The 22,116-nt window shown below is 39.3% G+C and overlaps 1 protein-coding gene across 1 annotated transcript; it reads right to left on the reverse strand.

Annotated features, from left to right (window-relative positions):
* Positions 1-1,647: 1,647 nt before the first annotated feature.
* Positions 1,648-21,731, reverse strand: LOC124286808 (transcription initiation factor TFIID subunit 5-like). Its single transcript, XM_046723241.1, is given in 20 exon segments — positions 1,648-2,342; positions 2,959-3,069; positions 4,019-4,127; positions 4,396-4,450; positions 4,851-4,964; positions 6,118-6,229; positions 6,701-6,782; positions 7,223-7,360; positions 8,584-8,729; positions 11,101-11,220; positions 12,287-12,378; positions 13,446-13,549; positions 14,246-14,323; positions 14,729-14,805; positions 14,807-14,845; positions 15,525-15,648; positions 16,308-16,386; positions 16,576-16,654; positions 17,111-17,223; positions 21,604-21,731. Coding segments are annotated over 20 exon segments (1,989 nt in total). The 5' UTR covers positions 21,703-21,731; the 3' UTR covers positions 1,648-2,224.
* Between the last annotated feature and the right edge of the window lie 385 nt (positions 21,732-22,116).

Here is a 22,116-nt window from a genome sequence, read left to right on the forward strand (position 1 = left end):
GGCGAAATTGGGTTTAACGTCGTGCTTGAGAATATTTCGCTCATATGACGACGTGCATGCGTGTGTATGTGTATGTGCGGCTGCTTGTACTAGCCCAGACAGAAGCTGTTTTATAGTGCTAGCTCACTGAGATACCATGCCGCAGTTAAGCATGAATACCCTACTCAGACACATTATACTGACTCCGAGCCGACCAGTCCTTGTTGTACCCGTTAATGCCGAGCGCCAGGCAGGGACCAACAAGTACCATATTTTAACGTCTTTTGGTATGATGCGGTCGGGGCTCTCCGGGCGGACGCTCTAACCACTACACCACGGAGGCGGTCAAATACACTACGTAATGTTCTTGGAGTGAGCATTTCAGCGTGCCCTTAGATGATTGTTTAACCACAGCTTCAGACCTACATGTAGCCTCAGCAATAAAAATATCGTATCCATAAATATTTTTCTGTACTATTTTTAGTGTCAAAGGTTTTTGTGAGATCTTAATGAAATCAAATTGTTGTAGAGGCAGATGGTGACAGGTGTTTAATGAGCAATCTTTTGTGATAGTTGAAGTAACATAATACTTTAGGTATTCAAGCCTTTCGGATATCACTTGAAGGCCACTTTCAAGACGTTGGAGTGTTGAGAGTTTGAGATACACCTGAGCGGACAACGTCTCGGTTCCAAGACGGTTCTCCCTCCAATACATAAAAAGAACTCAAGACAGAGAAATTTATAAGAGAAGACCCGGCGATAATATTGCTATGAGCTGCGTAAAAGTATACTCACTTTCTCAGGTTACATACTTCAAAAGGAGCCAAGAGACCATGAGAGAAGTAGCGTCCTATGAGTTTCACTACTCGAGTATTATCAAAACAGTCTTCCCACCTACATTTATATCCATAAGATCTTCAGTGGTGAGGTAGAATATAAAATCAACCTTCGCAAGTGAAGTCATATCAACTGGATCTTCCCAAATGAAGAACTAGCCACAGAATCATCCCAACCTAAGCAGTAACCACAGAATCTTCTCAAATGAAGTCTGAAGACCTAGCAACAGGATTCATCCCCAGTGAAGTAACAACCACAGGATCTTACCCAGTGAATTAGGATCCACAGGAACTTCCATGGGTGAAGTAGTATACACATTCACCAGTCGCTGTGGCCACCTGGTCTGGGTTATAGGCCAGGGTTCTGTTCCACAAAGTGATCGAACTCCCATACTTTAAAACAACTTACAACTGTCATAGCGCTACAATCACTTTGAGGAATGGGGCCCTGAATGTCTAAATAGACAATATTCTTCCCATACATCACAAACACATTCTGGTGTCAATCATACAAAACAAGATAGTATATAATAAATATTTATTTATATGGTAATACCTCCCAGATATTCTACAACAAGCTGTAACGTAGATAAACATACTGATGGCAGTCGTAAGGAGATACTTTGATTTCCTAATGCATTACAATATTGCCAAGATGACAAATGCTGAAACATATTCCAGAATCTTGTTTCATATGACGATCCTGGAATGATCCCCCGTGCAAAATATGGGACCAGAAATTTCATGATTCCCATGTCAGGGCTAAGACCCTCTGTTGAAGTGGCAGATCCCCTGCAAAATACGGATTTATGATCATCTTAGGGCGTCTGTTGAAGTGGCAGATGTCAGAGATGTCAGAACTTCAGACATTTTCAAACTACTGACAATAATCTTTGTTGATGGTGAAGCAGCATTAGCCATTCTTCCATGTTCCTTGTTGAAAAATGTACCAGGAAGTACAACCTAGATCAACACTTCAAATAAGACCTCACATAGAGCTCTTCTTGTATTCTTCCAGTTCATCTACAGGAGACATGAACACTTCACATGCCTAACCATTCACACCTTCAGACCTTACATTTTACTATGCAAGGGATGACCCACATGTCCAGTTGACTGTTCAGGCATCAAATCTTGTGATGATACCTTCACTTTTGTGATCATTCTGACTCAAGACATTTCTGCTCAACGCTGACTTGTTGTTCAATGTAGCCGGTGAAAACAGACTAGAGCAGACAATCAAGTGAGTAATATTGTGAGTATAATGACACTGGATGGAACAAGGCATTGATTCTGACCCAGTCCATGGAGGAGTCTCTTACAAGACCATATTCTACCTAGACCATTCACAGTAGCAATCAGACCCTTCCTCTATAATGAGACATCAGTTGATCCTCGTGTGCACAGGTTCAAGTGATGGAGAATGCTCCACTGCCCAGCAGCAGGTTGCGTCGAGTGAAGTGGAGGAGCAGCACCGGTGTGCTCTTTGTCTTGTAGGTGGTTATCAGTAGGTTAGGGCTGTCATTGCTGAAACAATAAGAGAGAGTGAGTGAGTGACTGTGTGGGCCCTCATTGCTTTCAGTAATACTCTATCAATATCATAGCAGGTGATGACATGATGGGGCTTCACACATTGTTCCCATGAGAAGAATCTGATGTTTTTTCAAGGTGACTACCGAACTCTTTGGTCACTTGCTCACCCCACTATCCTGAAAGTTTTATACTCAGGGCTTAGACATCCCTGCAGCAACAAGGTTTGGTTTGGTTTGACAGTAACTTGGTCCCAATACTGAATATTCATTTGGTGATTAGGTCATTAACATTGACCTGTGCTCACATACAACACATTAAACTGTATTTATCGAGGTTAAACATTTGTCAAAGTAATCAGACCTTGAGGCTCACTTTAGTTCTATAAATAATTGAAGTGAATGTGAACATGATTTCTTTACACTTGTAACTTGTTTCAAATCTGCCTTATTTTTTGTGGGGACTGTCACAGTTGATGAAATAATCTATTATAACTTAAACATGTTGCACAGCTAAGAGGACAAGTAAATTCAATTCTATTCACAAAGTAATGTGTGTATATATGTATAGATATTCTATATGGTTAAACTGATACTGTTGCAGTAAGACGTACACATGCAATGTGCTTGGAATGTTAGCATCTGAGTCAGAGTCCAGCTCCTCGTAGATCTTCTTGATGTCCCATATTCGTACAGTATTGTCCAAACCACCTGAAAATAACATCATCATGTTACCATGGAACTTTCCGAATCTGGCCCAGAATACCAACAGGAGCACCTTAGTGGGAAGAGAAAGTGTGTTTAATGTCAAAAACTGTTACTGTGCATAATATGATGAATTTATATGTTGTGTTCAATGTTGAAACTAACATAAATTTTGTCTGATACAATACATTCTGTGAGGACAAATGATATTTCCTTCTGGATAACCACGTTTATCATTCGAAAGATGGCAAAACAAAGACAGATCATGTTTGTTCTACGGAGCTATGGCTGCCAGTGCTCTGAACAATGCAAAACAAAGACCCAGGTTAGAGTTGGTCTTCAGCAATCAATGATTGTTGTATGAAGTAAATTTCAGGGCTGACTAAAAACTATTGATAATCAGAAATATAACCAATTTGGAAAAAATATCAATGATTATAGATATGAAAATATAATATTGTACATAGACTATTGTGATGAAATAAAGTTTTTATCTACTTAGACAATACACATACTAGTTCTTTATTCATGATTCATGAGCTGCTTAATATGTTAAGCAGGGTGTTGTGTTAATAATCAAAGCCTAAATATGTAGCCACTCTCCATTTCTTTCAGATGGGGGGGGGGGGGAGCATTTTGTTATACTTCTCCAATGTTTATTGACAATGTTCAGTTACAATCTATATCAATAGCCAGTGCTAGTATATATGCTTGTCTTAAGCACCAACTAACAGGATCAGTCTGTCAGGTTTACTTAATTAGTTGATGCATGTCATTGTATCCCAAATGCGTAGCTTGGTGCTCATGATGTCACTCACTTGACTGTCTAGTCCAAACCCAATTATGTACAGACAAAAGTGCAGGTTACAATGTCAAACAACAAACAAACTCAACAATGCAAACAACAGTAGCAGGCAGGGAAGTTCCTGATACAGGACATTTCCTGCATGACTGACCTGATGAGAGGATGCCCCGTCCCGACTGAAGCAGAGACAGTACACAGTGTCCGTGTGCCCCTTCATCTGTGCCAGCATGGTGCCACTAGCCAGCTCCCACAGTATCACCACCTGGTCCACACCTACAACACAACATGCAGAAGGCCAGGTGTAATCACCCACTGAGTAGGTCCAATAACCTTCCAATCAGTATGTCAACGCCATTCTCCTCATGTGGGACGACACATGAAATTTGTAAGATTGCAATGTTGGGCATGGTTGCTTCACAATAACGCTTAAAATGAAGGAAGCATCAAGCCGCATAACAAGCAAGAACAGATTTGGTAACAAGCTATAGTCAGAAAATGCAGAAGTTTACCAAAAAGGACTTTTGCTGTAACTTTGGCCTACCTGATGAAGCGACAGTACGACCATCTGGAGAGAAAGAAAGGCAATGCACTGCTCCCTGGAAGAAGGAAACAGTAGTGAGTGAGTGAATATAGTTTAATACACCACTTTTAGCCATATTCCAGCAATATCACAGGCTTCACACATTATACCCATGTGGGGAATCGAACCCGGGTCTTTGGCATGAGGAGCAAACTCTTTAACCACTAGGCTACCCCACCGCCCCGAAACAGAGAGCATGGGAACTTGTAAACTCAAACCTTTCATATGTGCACTATGAATTAATGTAGTACTGATAGTAAATTAACACAGGTAAAGGTGCTGCACACTCCTACATGCTGAGTTAAGTCTCCCACCTGAAAAGAACATCAAAACAGCAAACATTTTCTAAACTATATTCTGTGATGCTTTAGCAAGTCAACAGTAATAAATTAGAATTTGACCTCCATTAAGCATACCTTATGTCCTGACATGACTCGCACACAGTTTCCATTCTGCACATCCCAGAGTCTCACCATCTTGTCGCTGCTGCCTGTGGCAACGTAGTTGGAGTTGGGGTGAAACTGGATACTCTGTAATCACAGGTGGATAAGTGAGGGAATGTGTTATCAATAATACACCTATAGCAAGCTGGCCTATACTTCATTAAGGTTTGGTTGCCAGTGGAAGACAACTTTAGACAACTACTGGGTACTGGGGACCAACTTGATATTGGAACTAACATAGTGGAACTTCTGCAGTCAGGAGTCAAGCTTACTTAAAGTGAGTGAGTGAGCGAGAATGGTCTTAAGCCGCTTTTAGCAATATTCCAGCAATATCACTGCAGGGAACACCAGAAATGGGCTTCACATTGTGTACCCACATGGGGAATCAAACCCGGGTCTTTGGCGTGATGAGCAAACGCTTTAACCACTAGGCTACACCACCGTGCCGCTTATGTAAAGAAATTGCCAGCTAACAAAGTATGCATAGCACAACTTGCATATGCCCGATATAGTGACTTGAACAGAATGAAAAATATATTCATGGAGTGAACTATTGCAGACCAAGTGTTTATGAGGTCAGTTATGTAACTAGATATTAAAATAACACATGGGGAAACAATTATGTCAACAGTCAGCAGGGCTCCAGATAACTTTGGGGGATGTGGGTGTACTTACACCTCATATGCAAGTGGAGGTGTACTGAGAATTTTGAAGGAGTACTGACATATTTTTGTTTGGTTTGTTATTTATAATATAAAACAATTTTTCAGCAATTAAACTTCATATATGTTAGATGTACAAAGGTATTTATGTGCGTACATGATACACTTGAAATCTTATATTATGTTGTACTTTAATTGATTTTTAGGCGTACATTATGCCTGTATGCCCCTTATCTGTAGCCCTGGTCAGTGTTTGAACAAAGGAGGGTCGTTGGGGTTTATGGTTAATGACAATGACACCTTTATATTACAGTGATGCACCAATGTTACCAATTGGACATTCTTCACTATGAAATGAAATTGTTTTGATCAAGATTTGTCTAAAACCAATGAAAATCAGAAATTTTGAAGCTTTGCCCAGAATGATTGATTCTATTATCCATAACAGATGTGCAAAATATGATCGGTGCCATTTTAGAATGCCATCTGTAATATCACTATGACTCCATGACCTTAGCTCATCGCTGCCTGTTCAAGCACTCATATTAATTGCTTATAATCAACAAAGATGATCTTACATCCACATCAGAGAGATGACCTGCAAATACCCTGAGAGGCTGGTAGTGATCAGTTGACCACAGTCTGGCTGTCCGGTCATGTCCACACGACACAAAGTAGTGCCCATGAGGACTGGAAATCAAGATACAACACTGTCAGACAAAACACAATGAAAGAAGCATAAAGGATCTGTTATAACTAGGCTCACTGTTGACTTGCAGGATGACATTAGTACACCTAAAACTGTATATGGGCTCTTTTGTGTGTGTGTGTGTGTGTGTGTGTGTGTGTGTGTGTGTGTGCGTGCGTGCGTGTGTGTGTGCGCTTTAATCTGCACTAAGCAATATTTTAGCAATTTGACAATGGTCTGTGTGGTCCAGACAATCCAGTGATTGATAATATGAACAACATTTCCCTCTGAAGGGGTACTAGGCACACCATCAGTTACCAAGTCTCATCACTCAGTTTATAAAGTCTAATGTTATGAGCAGCAAAGGGTGTTGAGGACAACTATAACATGTAATATAGTTAGGTCCAGACTTAGCACTAACTAGACGTATTTGATGTGCTTGTAGTTAACCAAAATATGAGTTGATGTTCTACCTAAACTTCACATCCCAGACAGGGTAGTTGTGGCCCTTGTAACACACCAGGTTGGTCCACGTCTGTAAGCTCCACAGACGAACTGGAATTGGAAGTGAAAACAAAGTTCAGTTTATGGAAAACAATCATGGTTCAAGTATAACATGTCACATATATATTTCAGAAGATGGCAACTCCTACTTTGCTGCAGGTAATTGACATCATAGCATTGATGTTGGCAATTGGGACACGAGGTCGAGCTCAACACAAAATTGCTTTCACATGGACAGTAAGTATGAAGTAACTTCAGGCAAATTACAAAATAAGATTCCAAGAACAGGGTGTAGTAAGTAGCAGACCAGCAGACATAATAACAAAGAGAAGCAATGGACACAAATTTGGAAACAAACTGAATCTACATAATAAACTTTGAAGTACAGGAGCTGTGTGGGATTTCAGTACTTGTCTTACTTCCTGGAAGTTCCTGCTGCCATCAGTGGCAAGTGTCTGCTAGCATAGTTAGTAGTGGCTGGTGATACTTACTGGTTCCATCAGCAGAGGCGGAGACCAGGTTGTGTTTGTCTGGGCTGAAGCTGACCGAGTACACTGGGCCATTGTGACCACAGAGGGTCTTGATCTCTGTCGCTGACCGCTCGTCCATCATACGTTCCAGTACATCATCTGTACAGACACACAGCGTTGTCACACAAGACTTCAAAGTCAACATTCATTTAACCAGAAACCTATCCACCATGTTTGTCAGATTCTGCTTGTCGTAGTTGAAGTTTGGCTATAACCTTCATCTGATCAAACTGACTAAACCTCAGACATTAAGGCTATTAGTTTTTTAAAAATACATCAACATCCTCTGAAGATGAGGAGAGAATTTCAACAATGACTGATGATTTTTGTACATTTTGGATATGACAATGGCATTTATCTAAACCACTGCAAACCAAAAGGGAAAAAAATCACAAGTCACTGATATCAACCCTCTTTTTAATACATTGTGTGCACTAAGCAATATTTTCAATACATTATGGCTACCTGAAAGAGTCTGGGAAGTCAATCTACTGAGTGAGCATAGTTTCAGGGCAAACTGTCACACAATGAACCAGGTCACTGAGTTGGACCACCAAATTCATATGTTTGCCTCTTACAACAAGCAGAGATGACTGCCAATTCCCAGAGTAAAGCATGATGTATAACAGATGTAAATATGTTTCATCAATACATATTGCACTTTACAAGAGACATAGCATTGTATAAAATTCTACCTTAATTTGACGTCTAATTTGTTTCTTTGGAAATACACAAATAATCATTCAGGAACATTTTGGATAACAAATGGCATCAATCTAGCATGTGTGTACAGAAGGTTTACTAAGAAATATGAACAGTTTACAAGTTAAGCTCCGGATATGAACATGATGAACAGAATGAAAGCCTGTTTGTAGACCATCTAGAAACCTTCATTTTGGCAGTGGGTTATAAAGCAGGACAGTTAAAAACAGCTGCTATTAAACATTACTAAGGAAAAACCATTACTATGGAAGGTGCTGATGTACAAAAAGACAGCAGGAGAAGAGGGAGAATAACAATCTTGCAATCATGATTATTAAATCATTGCTATTATAAATCGATCCTTGACTTACAGAGTGTTCAGTGGCATTAGATAATTCCATGAATCACATACAAACACATTTAGTCAGGTGACCTTGAATCAATACCAGCACTACAAATGTCTTACACAAGTCTTCTGTCCATTGTCCATTTACTATCCACTTATGTCGTATACACTGTCAAACAATACTACATCACACTGGATTTCATGTTCTCAACATGTCTAGGAGCCAAACCAGACAGATTTCAACTTAATCTAAACAAGTCAACTCCCAACTTACCAGCCTCCTTGTCTATGATCTCGAGTTCCGTTGGAGACTTGAGAGAGCGGAGTCTGTCAGGAGTGATGGACCAGACACGGATGAAGGAATCATTGAATCCCACACTGATGAGACTGGAGTCTTCCGACACCTCAATGCACGTCACGCTGCACAACACAAAGATGGACAAGCATACACAGGCTGTACACTGACTGGGATCCTGTCTACCTATATGAGTTGTCTATAGTAGAAAAATACTGGCCAATTTCTATAAGATGAGACTGGAGTCTTCCGACACCTCAATGCAGGTCACGCTGCACAACACAAAGATGGACAAGCATACACAGGCTGTACACTGACTGGGATCCTGTCTACCTATGTCAGTTGTCTATAGTAGAAAAATACTGGCTGATTTCTATAAGATGAGACTGGACAACAAAACATTCAAGTGTTGGGTAAACCCTCAATTTTGCCATGTAGATCAGCTTTCTACTGTACAACAAACAGTTACATGTAGATATGTCTCAGTGTCTATTTCTATTGTACAGTTACTGGGATCCTGTCTACCTATATGAGTTGTCTATAGTAGGACCAGTTCAACTTACAAACAACATGATTATTACACACTGGGACATGCCTGAAGTGACGCAGCTGAATTGAATTTCTTAAGAGAATTGTTCAACCATATGGACACAGTACTGGTCATTATCGGAACCGATGTGTATCAGACATATGTTATAATACCCAATAAGTAACATTCAAATCCAACCTATCATTCAAACACCTTGTGTTGTACATTCGGTGCTCGAACTAACATAATCAGAACTGTGATGAGAGGATTTCAGTGTGTTATTAGTAGCCAATGCTGCTGACACAAAACGACATATTCTCATTTAAATGGAAGGTGTTGACCCATACAGTAAAATCTGATGTTATTACGAACATATTTGAGAATACATAAACAACAAATAATCATGAGAGTGTATAATGTTTGCCTAGATATTTGATGTGGTTGTACATGGTAATCAGTTTGTATATGTCTGGTACTGCTATGTGTAACCAATGTCAGATCACAAAGCAGCACTGGAGGTGAGGTGAGGTGAAATTGGGTTTAACGTCGTGCTTGAGAATATTTCGCTCATATGATGACGTGCATGCGTGTGTATGTGTAGGTGCGGCTGCTTGTACTAGCCCAGACTGAAGCTGGTTTTATAGTGCTAGCCCACTGAGATACCATGCCGCAGTGAAGCATGAATACCCCACTCAGACACATTATACTGACTCCGAGCCGACCAGTCCTTGTTGTACCCTTTAATGCTGAGCGCCAGGCAGGGACCAACAAGTACCATATTTAAACGTCTTTTGGTATGACGCGGTCGGGGATTGAACCCGCGACCTTCCGCTCTCCGGGCGGACGCTCTAACCACTACACCACGGAGGCGGTCAGCAGCACTGGAAGGAAGATCAGCCTTGTCTGTAAAATTATACTTGGTTGACTTAATGAGCAATGATCCTACACTGTGTAGGCACGATGACATGCAATCAACTCAGTCATCATGCTGACAACCTGATCTACTCAGTCACATTGTACAACCAGTTGCTGATTACATAATGTCCTCACCTTGAATATACAAGAATGAATTCAAAGCAGGTTCTGACATTACTGAACATTCCTGCTTTACATGAACCTAGGAATCCCCGAACATTCATAGTGTACAAAATAGCATCCTAACCTGGAATCTGTAAAGCAGAAAATTCAAAAGGGGGTTCTGGGGACCTTGAACATTCCTGCTACATGTGAATCTACAAACTCCTGAATCTTGTTTTCATACCATGAGTCTATTCTCAAGCACCCACTGACTTCCCTTATGTTACAAATAGCAAAGAGTGTGTTTATTAGTCAACAGTCTTTTAGGTGTATGTTTGTGAGTACTGTTGAAAACAACAGTCAGGTGTCTATCAGACATATCACTACTGTCTGCAAATGGACAAGGCCAACCATGTACTGGAACCAAGCCATCACACATTACAATCAAATATGTCACATCACCAACCCCTACTCGCTTCCACATCTATGGATGAGGAGTACTATTCTTAATTATCCAGACCTCTCCTAGAAGACATAACAACAATGAAATTGTATTACACTGTTTTAAAAGGCCATTGTGATGTCATCAATCATCGTCCATGATCAAATAACATCACTTCTTCCCAAGCCACAGAATTTGGTTAGCTGCACGTTTTACAATCAAAACACTTGTTAATAATGTTTACAAACTGAGAAAGTTGAAGAATCATACTGGGTAATTAACAGAATCTTACCCAGGTGTCTTTTGTAATAAAATCTATCAACACTGGTGAACAAATATTTAAAATTCCTAAGCAAGCATTAACAACGTTATCAAAAGCATTAACATATTTGATATCAAAGGATACTCAGATGAATTTTTCTGTATTATTACATTGTTCACAACACCGACATAGTTTGGATCCATTCCCTAGTCTCCATCTCTACTACTAAGCCAGGACATCACTTACCCCTGACAGGAGTTGAGCAGTGTATAGAAACACACAGATGGCATGTGCTCCCGATCTACTTTCACTCTCTTCATGGCTTCTCTGAATGCGTTGATTTTCTCTATCTTATCCATGTCTTTTCTAAAATAAATAAAAACAAAGCTATCTTTCTGTCTTCTCCTTATTCTTAACCCAATCTAAACCAGATACATACATGCCATGAAAAACCTCCACCAAACAAGCATTGTCACTAAAGTGACATAATCCCATAATCCCCAGCCGCAAATTATCAAATCAAACTTAAAAAGTAATGAAAGTGAAGGTCGTAGTTTAAGATGAAGTTGAATGTCAACAAAAACATGACCAGTCAACCTCTCTTGATATCTTGCTCTGTAGTTGTTCAAACACACAAATATTTTCAAGACTCACTATGACCTTGACATGAATGACATGGTGTATGAAATATGCAAACAAAGTAATAACTAAATTGCTTATCAAAAAACATTCAAGAGAAGTCTTGAAAGTCTATGAAGAAAATCCAGTGAACCGTTCTTGAGAAATCTTGCTGACAATCTTAACATGCAGGTTAACATGCTGAAATCTTCAAAGTGTCGCCGTGACCTTGAAAATTATGTGAAGGTCACCAAAATCGACTGGGCTCAGCGCCTCCCCTAGATGAAGCTTGGTGTCGAATATTAGGAAAATCCAGTGACAGTTCTCGCTGCAAGGGTAAAATATTAAAGTCCCCTTGTGACCTTGAAATGAAGGTCAAGGTCACCACACATGACTGGGACCTTTCGCATACTGTGATGAACCTAGGTACCAAGTATGAAAAGAATTTAGTTAACAGTCCTACAGATATTCCAATTCATACGTACGTACGGATGGATGGACAGAGCCTAATACTATATCCCCAGTTTCACACTAAACGGGGCTAAATAGCCTAGTGGTTAAAGCGTCCGCTCGTCACCAAAGACCCGGGTTCGAATCCCCACATGGGTACAATGTGTGGAGCCCATTTCTGGTGTCCCCTGCCATGATATTGCTGGAATATTGCTAAAAGCGGCGTAAAACCAAACTCACTCACACTAAACGCACGGCAGGGGGAAATAAGCAAATCAAACTAAACAAATATTTGAACTGTAAATAAGGTTCATACTCTTTCAGCAAAGAAATGCAAATAGGAAAACCCTGTTTAAAATCTTACAGTTCTGGCAGTGGAATTCTTGTGTTGGATGGAGCATTGGGATCATTTTTGGATTTTTTCATCAATAGAGGGTCTTTCTTCGGCTTCTTTTTCTGAAAAATCAAGAATTTCCTTTGAGACGCATATCTTGAATTAAATAAAGAATAGAAATGAAAATCTGAAATAAATGGTAACATTTAATGTCAGTGTTGTTCGTTATCACAATCAAGGTCCCTTCTTGGATGTGAATCTGACAGCAATTTGAGTTAACATGCTAAGCAGCCACAAGACTGTAGTACATCTCATTGATAATTCCCAAACTGGATTAAGAAATGCCCTGAATATTCATGTTAAAATAGTTACAACTAATACCACTGCTTTGTAGAGGTGACTTGCAATTCATTGATAACAGGTCCATATGGGACAAAGAGGCATAATTGTAAGTCATATGCCTGTGAATTTAAGAAATTACGAGAGTTGATAGGAAATGATGAATCAATTGTAAAAGTGATTAGGCATAATTTCTTTACCACCCAAATTCTAAAATTTTACTGAACAAAGGAAAGCCAACAGAGAACACAATTATCCCTTTGATAGTACTAAATTTGGTTGTATTCCAAGGTGCTGTGAAATGACAGGATGCATAAAACAATACATGACCCAGCCTTTAACAAGTACATTAGGAACCAATCCATAAACTGCTTTTCCAAGATAATGAAACTGGATATACAGCTCTAAAAACTTTGCTGAACAGTATCCAGAACTTAGAAGACTTGATGCTGATCCCTGGATCAGAAGGTGCACCTGTCACAACCTTCTACAGACGCCAGGGTCATCATGCTGAGAGGTATGGTATCAGGCAGACTAGATCTTACTGAGAGAAAGCAGAATGATGGCAAATCTTGAATTGAAGACCATGATTAATGAATTCTGCCACATTTGAGGAATCAATGTACACTGTACATACAGTACAAACTACCGGGTTTAATGGATCAGGTTTTCCTATATTGAATGAAATTTACAAGAAAACAATAGGGATGCAATAAAGAAGAAGTTACTTGTCTTATAAATAGGGATGCAGATTTGTCATATTTATGCTAGAAAAATAACAACAAAAACAACATGTATGAAAACCTGGTTGGAGATGGATAGAAAAGGTGGTTCTATCGTAATGGCTTACCTTTGGCTTGTCCCCCTCCCCCTCAGTAGTGTCGTCATCCTCTTCCAGGGGGATGTTGAGATCTGGCTCCTTCAGTAGCCCGTAGTACACCTTCACCTTGTTGGCTGAAGTAAAGGGGGCTAATGATACAGTGTTAACATTAAAACACTGGTAACATCAGGAAACAGTGTTAACATGATGGTGTCAAGATCAAGAGACAGTGTTAACATCATGATGCACTGTTAAGATCAAGAGACAGTGTTAACATGATAGTGTTAAGGTCAACAGATGGTGTTAACATGATGATACAGCCAATTTCATCTGACACAGGTCTAATACTTGTTGGATTCATCTAGTGGTGTTCCGATTAATTGAAATAATCGAAGATTGGTCGAAGTGACCAAACGACCAAGCAATCGATCACATTTTCTCATAATCGAACACAAACGATTTTGGAACTGCTGTTTTAGTGTTTGAAACATTTGACGATTGAACATATCTTCGAAGTTGTCAGGGCCTGAAAACTTGTTTAATTCTTAGAAAACTCACTTCACTAACTGAAAAGTCATGACTGAATATTTCTTGAAGACTCCAGAAAGTTTATGTTCATGAATTACTCATCACTTTAAAGTAGCAAGTTGCATCATGTTATACATATCTACAATAACAACCTTGGTAGGAAAATCTGAAAAATGACGCTAACCAATTTTTTCCCCGAAGATTGTTCGTTGGTAATGAAGCAATCATCAATTGTGAGATTTCAACCAATTCCCAACACTAGATTCATCCCATTGATTATCAGTGGAGTGAGAGTGACGTACCTTCCCTGTCCGACTCCCCAAGGAGGCCCCCACTGGATGCATCAATCTGCTGCTTGTTGCGGGGGATTCCATCAAACACTGAAACAAGGTACTTCAATCACATACTGCGTACATAAAAGACTATGGAGATGATTTTCAGTACTTCTCTGAAAGCTGCCACATAGTCTTGTGAACAGATCAAGTCATGAAGGATGAAAACTTTCAACTAAGACAGCATGAGTTGTCTCCCTTTCGAAACCTTCAGAAGGGAGATACAATACCTGTTCTAAATCTCCAGCGGACTCAAGATCATTACTCTGAGGTAATTAGATTCAGCTAGATTGATTTAAATCCTAAATTTTAAAATATTTATGATAACTGACAAAGACATTAATGTATAAAGAACTCATACTCAATGAATCTTGCCAGGATTGACACACTAACTTGTACCTTAAATGTTTATTTTGTTAGATATTTAGTCACACCACTAGGTAGGTAACTGACCGTCTATGAAGAGATGCTCCTGGATGATGTTTAGAAGCCGTGAGAGCTGTTTCTCCTGCAGGTGGCGCTTGAGGTGTGTAGGAGTCACGTGACATCCGGATGACAAACTTGCTTGATCTGTGTCACACATATGCAATAATATCTAACTTACAACTGAATTTGCATTTTGGGTTAACATAATTAATGAAACAAATAATGAAGCAAGACTGTGTCAAACATTTGGTGTGGACACATCTGTAGACACTCTTTACATGTTGTTGAACATCACACTAGTCAATAATCAAGCCTTAGTAAAACACTCCAGTGAATGACAAGCAGCAATCTATGCAAAGCAGTGTACAATGTGCACCATCAATTACATTTCTAAGTATGACCATTTGATTCTTTGCATTGTAATAACCCGCTTATATGGCGCTCATATCCAGGCACATTGCCTGCTCACGGCGCTATGTACTATCCCCTGTCATAGGACACTATCGTACTTTCCAATACTTTTTTCATCTCCCTGCGGATCATACAGCCATGCTGCCTGTCAGGCGCAATGAACTAAACACTCACATTGCCAGCACATCCTCACGGGTACCCATTTTACAGCTGGGTGAACTGAGACAATGTGGATCTAAGTATCTTGTCCAAGGATACTACGCAAATGTGCCCATCTTGGGAGAATTGTCTCTTATGATCAGCATAGGTTGCTTGGGCCTAATCTAACAAGGATACGAACAACCGCAAGTTCTCAAATAACCCCGGCATATAGTGACAATTACAAAACAAACTCAGGAGGCTGGCAACCTACTTAAAGTTATCCATCAGCTGGTTGCCAGCCATGTGTTCCTTCTTGTATACAGTGGACAGCTTCATCAAGTCCTCTTTATAATACTCCTCTTGGTCGAGGGAGAACTTGCCAAAGAAGTGCTTTGCTGAATTACAAACAAAACCTGATTAGGTTAAGACACAGGTATAGATCATGCGTTGGTTCGTATACCAGCCGCTGGTCAGCAGGTCTAAGGGATGCAAATTACAGTTCATTACAACTATCCCCACAGCATGTGTAGCAGCAAGGATTGATATTATATATCAACATGAGAATCAATAATTAATAATTACTGTAAGTTAAATGAACATACACTGCTGAGTGAACTTGTGAACAATAAGGTTTTAGTTTTTAACAGATACAACACTGCTTCGAGCAGTATTTCATAAGAATCAAGTAGCTTTCGCACCCAACACCTCCAGTTTGTTATAACTTGTCAAACAGTACAGTACTGGTTCAGTGGTTGTATCTCAACCCAACACAATGTACCTTGTGGGACATACAAGAATTACTGTTTAGAGAGTACTTCCATACAAGAGTAGTACACCCACAACCTCTGAGCTATAGCCCATCACTACACTCTGAGGTCACAAGCAGAGACATTACTCATTAGCAAGCCAATTCTATGGAAAGAATGTAACCACACACAATATTCATTGTTTTGATGTTTCGTGATCAGGTTTGAGTGCTGTATTAATGCACAGCTGCAGCCACTACAGAAGAAACATGAACAGTTAAACTAAGGGGAGATAACCACAAGCCTACCCAGGCGTTCATGGTCATTGTAGACAAGCTCCAGATACATGTGCACAAATACTGGATACAAGATGGTAGCCAGCTCCACCTGAAAACAGAAACATATTCCTGAATATCATGGACATGATGAATAATGGTTCCAGGGTATTTATCACACAAGAAACATATTATACACTGTATACTTTGTGATGCATGGACACATCAGTAAATCATGACACTCCTATTTGTATCAATGACTGAGATGAAACAGGTGTAACCATGAAACTAACATTATTACCTTATGTACATCAAGACAGGAATCAATGAAGGCTTTGATGTCAGTGTACAGATCTTCATAGATGCTTGGATCGTCATCACTGAAACAAGTCATACATATCATCGCATGTAATATCAGTGTACAGATCTTCATAGATGCTTGGATCGTCATCACTGAAACAAGTCATACATATCATCGCATGTAATATCAGTGTACAGATCTTCATATATCACTGAAACTTGGATCATACATATCATCGTCATCACTGAAACAAGTCATACACATCATCGCATATAATATCAGTGTACAGGCTTTCATAGTTGCTGTTATCATCATCGCTGAAACAAGGAGCACATGTGATGTACATGAGATATTACCAAGTCCTATGGATGTTTACAGTTACTTTTAGCAGCAGCAGCAGCATGTATATGGCTAAGACATAAACAATGATGAAACTGATCTTATGTAGCATGTTGACATGTTTCAAGAGAGAATGAACATATATCATGTGTAGTGGTGAAGCACTTAAAGATCTGAAATGAATGCATGAAATAACCTCTTGTAAGCTGCTAAAGCATGAGAGACTTCTGAAGCACTGGGCCCACTGTCTTCTGTCTTGAACTCTTCATCACTGACTTTAGCCTCTTTCTTCAGCAAAGTCTCAGTTTCCTAGAACAAGAAAATTAATTATCAGGTCCATATCTCTGGTAATTAGTGGTATAATATAATACTTACACTACATGTTTATAAAAGTGAAGTTATTTTACATATTATTATGAAGTACTCTTTGCACTCAGCAATATTCCAGCTATATGGCGGTGGACTGTAAATAACAAAGTCTGGGCCAGACAATCCAGTGATCAACAGCATGAGCATCGATCTACGCAGTTGGGATACGATGACATGTGTCAACCAAGTCAGCAAGCCTGACCACCCGATCCCGATATTCACCTCTTATGACAAGCATGGGTTAATGAAGATCAATTCAAACCCGGATCTTCACATTTACTTTGCATAAAGACAACTTTCACATGTAGAACTAGATCTGCGTCACAAAGTGGCAATAACAGCAGCAGCAGCTCTATGACTATAGTAGCTCTATTTAGGGTATCAGTCATGACAATCATATTACTGTGATCACTGTATAATACTGCTTTATCATTGAAACAACCTAAACACACGAGAACATGGCAGACTGACTGACTGACTGAGTTTGGTTTTACGCTGCTTTTAGCAATATTCCAGCAACATCACGGCAGGGGACACCAGAAATGGGCTTCACTCATTGTACCCATGTGGGGATTCGAACCCGGGTCTTCGGGGTGACGAGCCAACACTTTAACCACTAGACTACCCCACCGCCCCAAACATGGCAGAAGGTGAACTACTTCAAGTTGCAAGAAGGTGCATTTACGGCAGAATATGAAACTGTAACTTAAATGCAATGGGGAACCCTTGACTATAAATATAAAGACATTGTATCCCTCATCAGCACATACTGTACTGTGCATGCTTTACGCTCAAGTAGCTATATGAATATGATAATGACATTGAAAAGTAAACAGTTACAGCACACAAGAATCAAAGCAGTTCCATCTGAAGATAAAATATGTTCTTAACAATGAGTGCATCAGTGCAAAGTAGAACACTAATATCTTCACAAATTTCACTTGTCTGTAATGAATCAGATATCCCACCCTTTAGCATGATTAGTAATGATAAGTTCATCAGGCCAAAAAGCCATTAATGATTAATCTAATGTAAGCTTTTGGAAGAACAGCAGAAATTGTGGTGATATATATTCCTGTGTATCAATGATCACATTGTTAGTTGTTTAACGCCATAATCACAACAATCTTAATTTGTAACACATTCTAAACACGATCAAAATCCATAAAACATTCCATAATTTGGACTCACGTTAGGGATTGATCAAATTCCATGTTATTTACCAAGAAGACACATCAATTAAACATTTCTTTGAAGTTGTGACTGAGTTTACCTAACAAGACAATATGCCCTTGAAAATGTTGAAACGCTGAACTCAATACAGATTTCCTGCCTGTTAGAAGAAATGTGATGACCAATAAGTTGTGCCAAGATTTGTGATACCAAAGTAAATTTGTGCTTGAAATACATGTTTGGGTCTAGAAAATAACAATCATAACTTTGACAATCAGAGGTTAAACAATGATGAATAAAGAAGCGCAGAGACCAAACATTTACTTTTTGAGAGATCCTGTAAATTTGACATACAGTGAAAGCTGTCAAAACCAGCAGCTGTCCAATCTGCCAAGTTGTCAACACTGGCATAAAGTCTCAGTACTATCTGTGGCTAGGACATTTTATCATCATTTAAAAGCTCTGCAATCTGGCAGCTGTCGATTCCGGATATTGGCATGAAATGACTTGCCCGAATATGTGTTTATACAGTAATCAGCGCTGTCTAATCCCGCTAGTGGCAAGGAGTCAGTCGGATGTGTTCTATCACCAATTAATCCTGCATTGAAATAACAGGGTATTTTGAGTGTGTGGCAGCCATCACATCTTTAAGTAATTACATGGTTGCTGACAATGACAGTTTAAACTTAGTTCAGTACGGGTATACTTGTACATGTAATTAGTGAGTTAGTGCCATTAAGATGCATGGATGATCAGTGTTCTGTATTGCAATTGGCTGGAGCAGATAAACAGACAGAAGACAGGGCTCCAGATAATTTTTCAACATCAGGACTACGTACTCCTTATGTTTTCAATATAGGAGTACTGGAAAAAACTTAAGAGTACATTTAGAGTACTGAATGGAATTTAAAGGCGTATCAGTAGTATTGTGTTTCGTTTCATAAGCACCACAACATTGCTACTCTTGTGTAAACAGGTCAATAAACAATAAAACAATACTTTTTCAGATAAATACGTCTGTAAATGATTTTACGACCGTACACCATTGCTGTGGTGCGTATCTGCTACGTTTTCTAAATTATTTCCTACCGTATCGGGCATATTTTTTATCCGTTCACATACGCCGATACGGCCCTTATCTGGAGCCCTGAGAAGAGACTTCCTCAAAATGTGCACAGAAATGAAGCTCAGTCCTAGTCGTAAATAATCGTGTCAGCTCTACAATCAGGTGGGTGTCAGTTTAGACAGCTTCCACTGTATAGTGTTTGACTGTATTTAGTCAACTAGATTCAGTCACGATCACAAGATCCTGCGATGTGAATTATCAGTATTCAAAAACCTAAAAACTTTCCATCAAACCATAATTCTACCATCTCTTTTCCAATTCATTAAAGTTTGGTTGGTTGGTTTGTTGTTTAACGACGCACTCAGCAATATTCCAGTTATATGGCGGCTCTGTAAATAATCGAGTCTGGATCAGACAATCCAGTGATCAACATAATAAACATCAATCAACGCAATTGGGAACCGATGACATTTGTCAACCAAGTCAGCGAGCCTGACTACCTGATCCCGTTAGTCGCCTCTTACGACAAGCATGGGCTACTGAAGACCAATTCTAACCCGGATCTTCTCAGGTCAATTTATTAGAGACTCACTCTAAGGGCTGTAGGTGAATTCGTAGACCAGACTGGTTTGTAGACGTGGAAATCCGGTGGATTCGTCGACGTTAGTAAAATGGGGAAACTTCAACATCATTGATGATGAAAATCGATATTATGACTTTAGTGTAAACGAAAAGTGTTTGAGTTTTGAGAAATAAACAAAAATATATTAGGTAAGTATGATCAGTGATGAAAAAAACATCAATTATCAACATTCAACTACGCAGACCAGCAGAGAAGTAGCAGTAGAGAAGAAGGATAAGGTGGGTCACCGACAAGGTAATTAACAAAACACTTCAATATACACACGGTATTTGACCATCAAAACAACTAACAAAACACTTTAATATACACACGGTATTTGACAATCAAAACAACTAACAAAACACTTCAATATACACACAGTATTTGACAATCAAAACAACTAACAAAACACTTCAATATACACACAGTATTTGACAATCAAAACAACTCACCACTTCCTAAATAACATTCACAACAACTCAGTGCAACCTGTTTTCGATGAGTAGACTAATTTAATTTAATCCACTGAAAACTTAAACGACAGTGAAAACTGTTTAACAATTTCATTATTTTCTTGTTGTCGGAAAATTATGATGAGTAGACAAATTTAAAAGGATTAAGAAAAAGAAATCATTATCAAAATTAATATGCTTACAAAATACTATTATTCAATTATTTATACACGTCTACGAAATCACCGTCTACGAACCAGTCTGGGCTACGAATCCACCGCGCCTACGAACTGGTTCAGCCTACGAAAACACCGTCTCCCACCCTAAGGATCCTAAAAGGGTATTTTCTGGTAGAGACATGTCAGCTACCTAAGGACATAAAGGGGCGTTTGCTTGTAAAGCGACGTCAGCTCCCTAAGACCCAGGGAAAGAGGCCCTTGCCTGCTGCGCCCTGTAAACTGCACTCAGGACATAATAGAGGGGATCCAAGGGCTACGAATACAGTTGGGTGTAACTACCCGAACACAACTAATCAAACGATCAAAGATGCAAATGAGATCTGTCAAACAAGAACCAATTAGCGTAACAGTAAACAGTGTTCAGTAAACAACACTCTTGCCGAAGACAGCAGTGTCCGGATGACAAAGTCAAGTAATCTGGCATTGAAATTGCGTGCGCTGTATAATCTAGTGACGACTACTCAGTAGTGATGCGAGGGGACCTCATTATGATGATAGCAAATACAGTCACAAGACGGGACCAAATAACAACTAAACGAGTCAGATAGGCAGTGTGACAGTTAACGAAGATTTCATGCTCGATATCAATCTTTATTTGGGTGTAAGTATGGATCAATCTCGGAAATGTTAGTTTACCGTTGTGGTCAACGCTGACAAAAAGTCAAACTGGTTGTTTTTAGCAAACTAGCGGGTGCAACTTGCTCTTACGAAGACACAACGGTAAACAGAGCATCCAAAAATAACTCATATTTGAAGGATAATATATACCTTTAGGTTATGTTTCTTAAGAAATTGCAACACTGCAAGTAACGTCTGTTTTTCAGATATATCAACTTTGGCGTCCTCCATACTTGGCGGGTCCGCCATTTTGGCAAGCACTCTCCTATATCCGGTCGGTACGGAGTAAATAGAAACGTGCGTATTTTTGTTTGAAACGAATCAAGACTTTTCATCCGAATATTAATCACACTTACTTTTTACAGTGAATGGACGTTGTGATTATTTCAAGTTTTTGTAATTCCTAACATGAACATTTGATAATGGATATGCTATTTTCGAAACGCATAGTATTATAGTATTATAAGTTGAGGCAATGGCATGGGGAATGGTCACTAAGTACAAATATCACACGTCAAAAGTATTACACCTGGGGCAAAAACAACATACGTGTTTATGTGGGTTTTTTTCATTTATTCTTATATAGTTACGTTTATAAATATAGAGGAAAACAGGGGCTTGTAACGCAACAATCTGGCATGAAGGTATTTACTTTCACTAAAG

This window comes from Haliotis rubra, unplaced genomic scaffold, assembly GCF_003918875.1.
Source record: "Haliotis rubra isolate DU_JTF1 unplaced genomic scaffold, ASM391887v1 Scf391, whole genome shotgun sequence".
Taxonomy (NCBI): Eukaryota; Metazoa; Mollusca; class Gastropoda; order Lepetellida; family Haliotidae; genus Haliotis; species Haliotis rubra.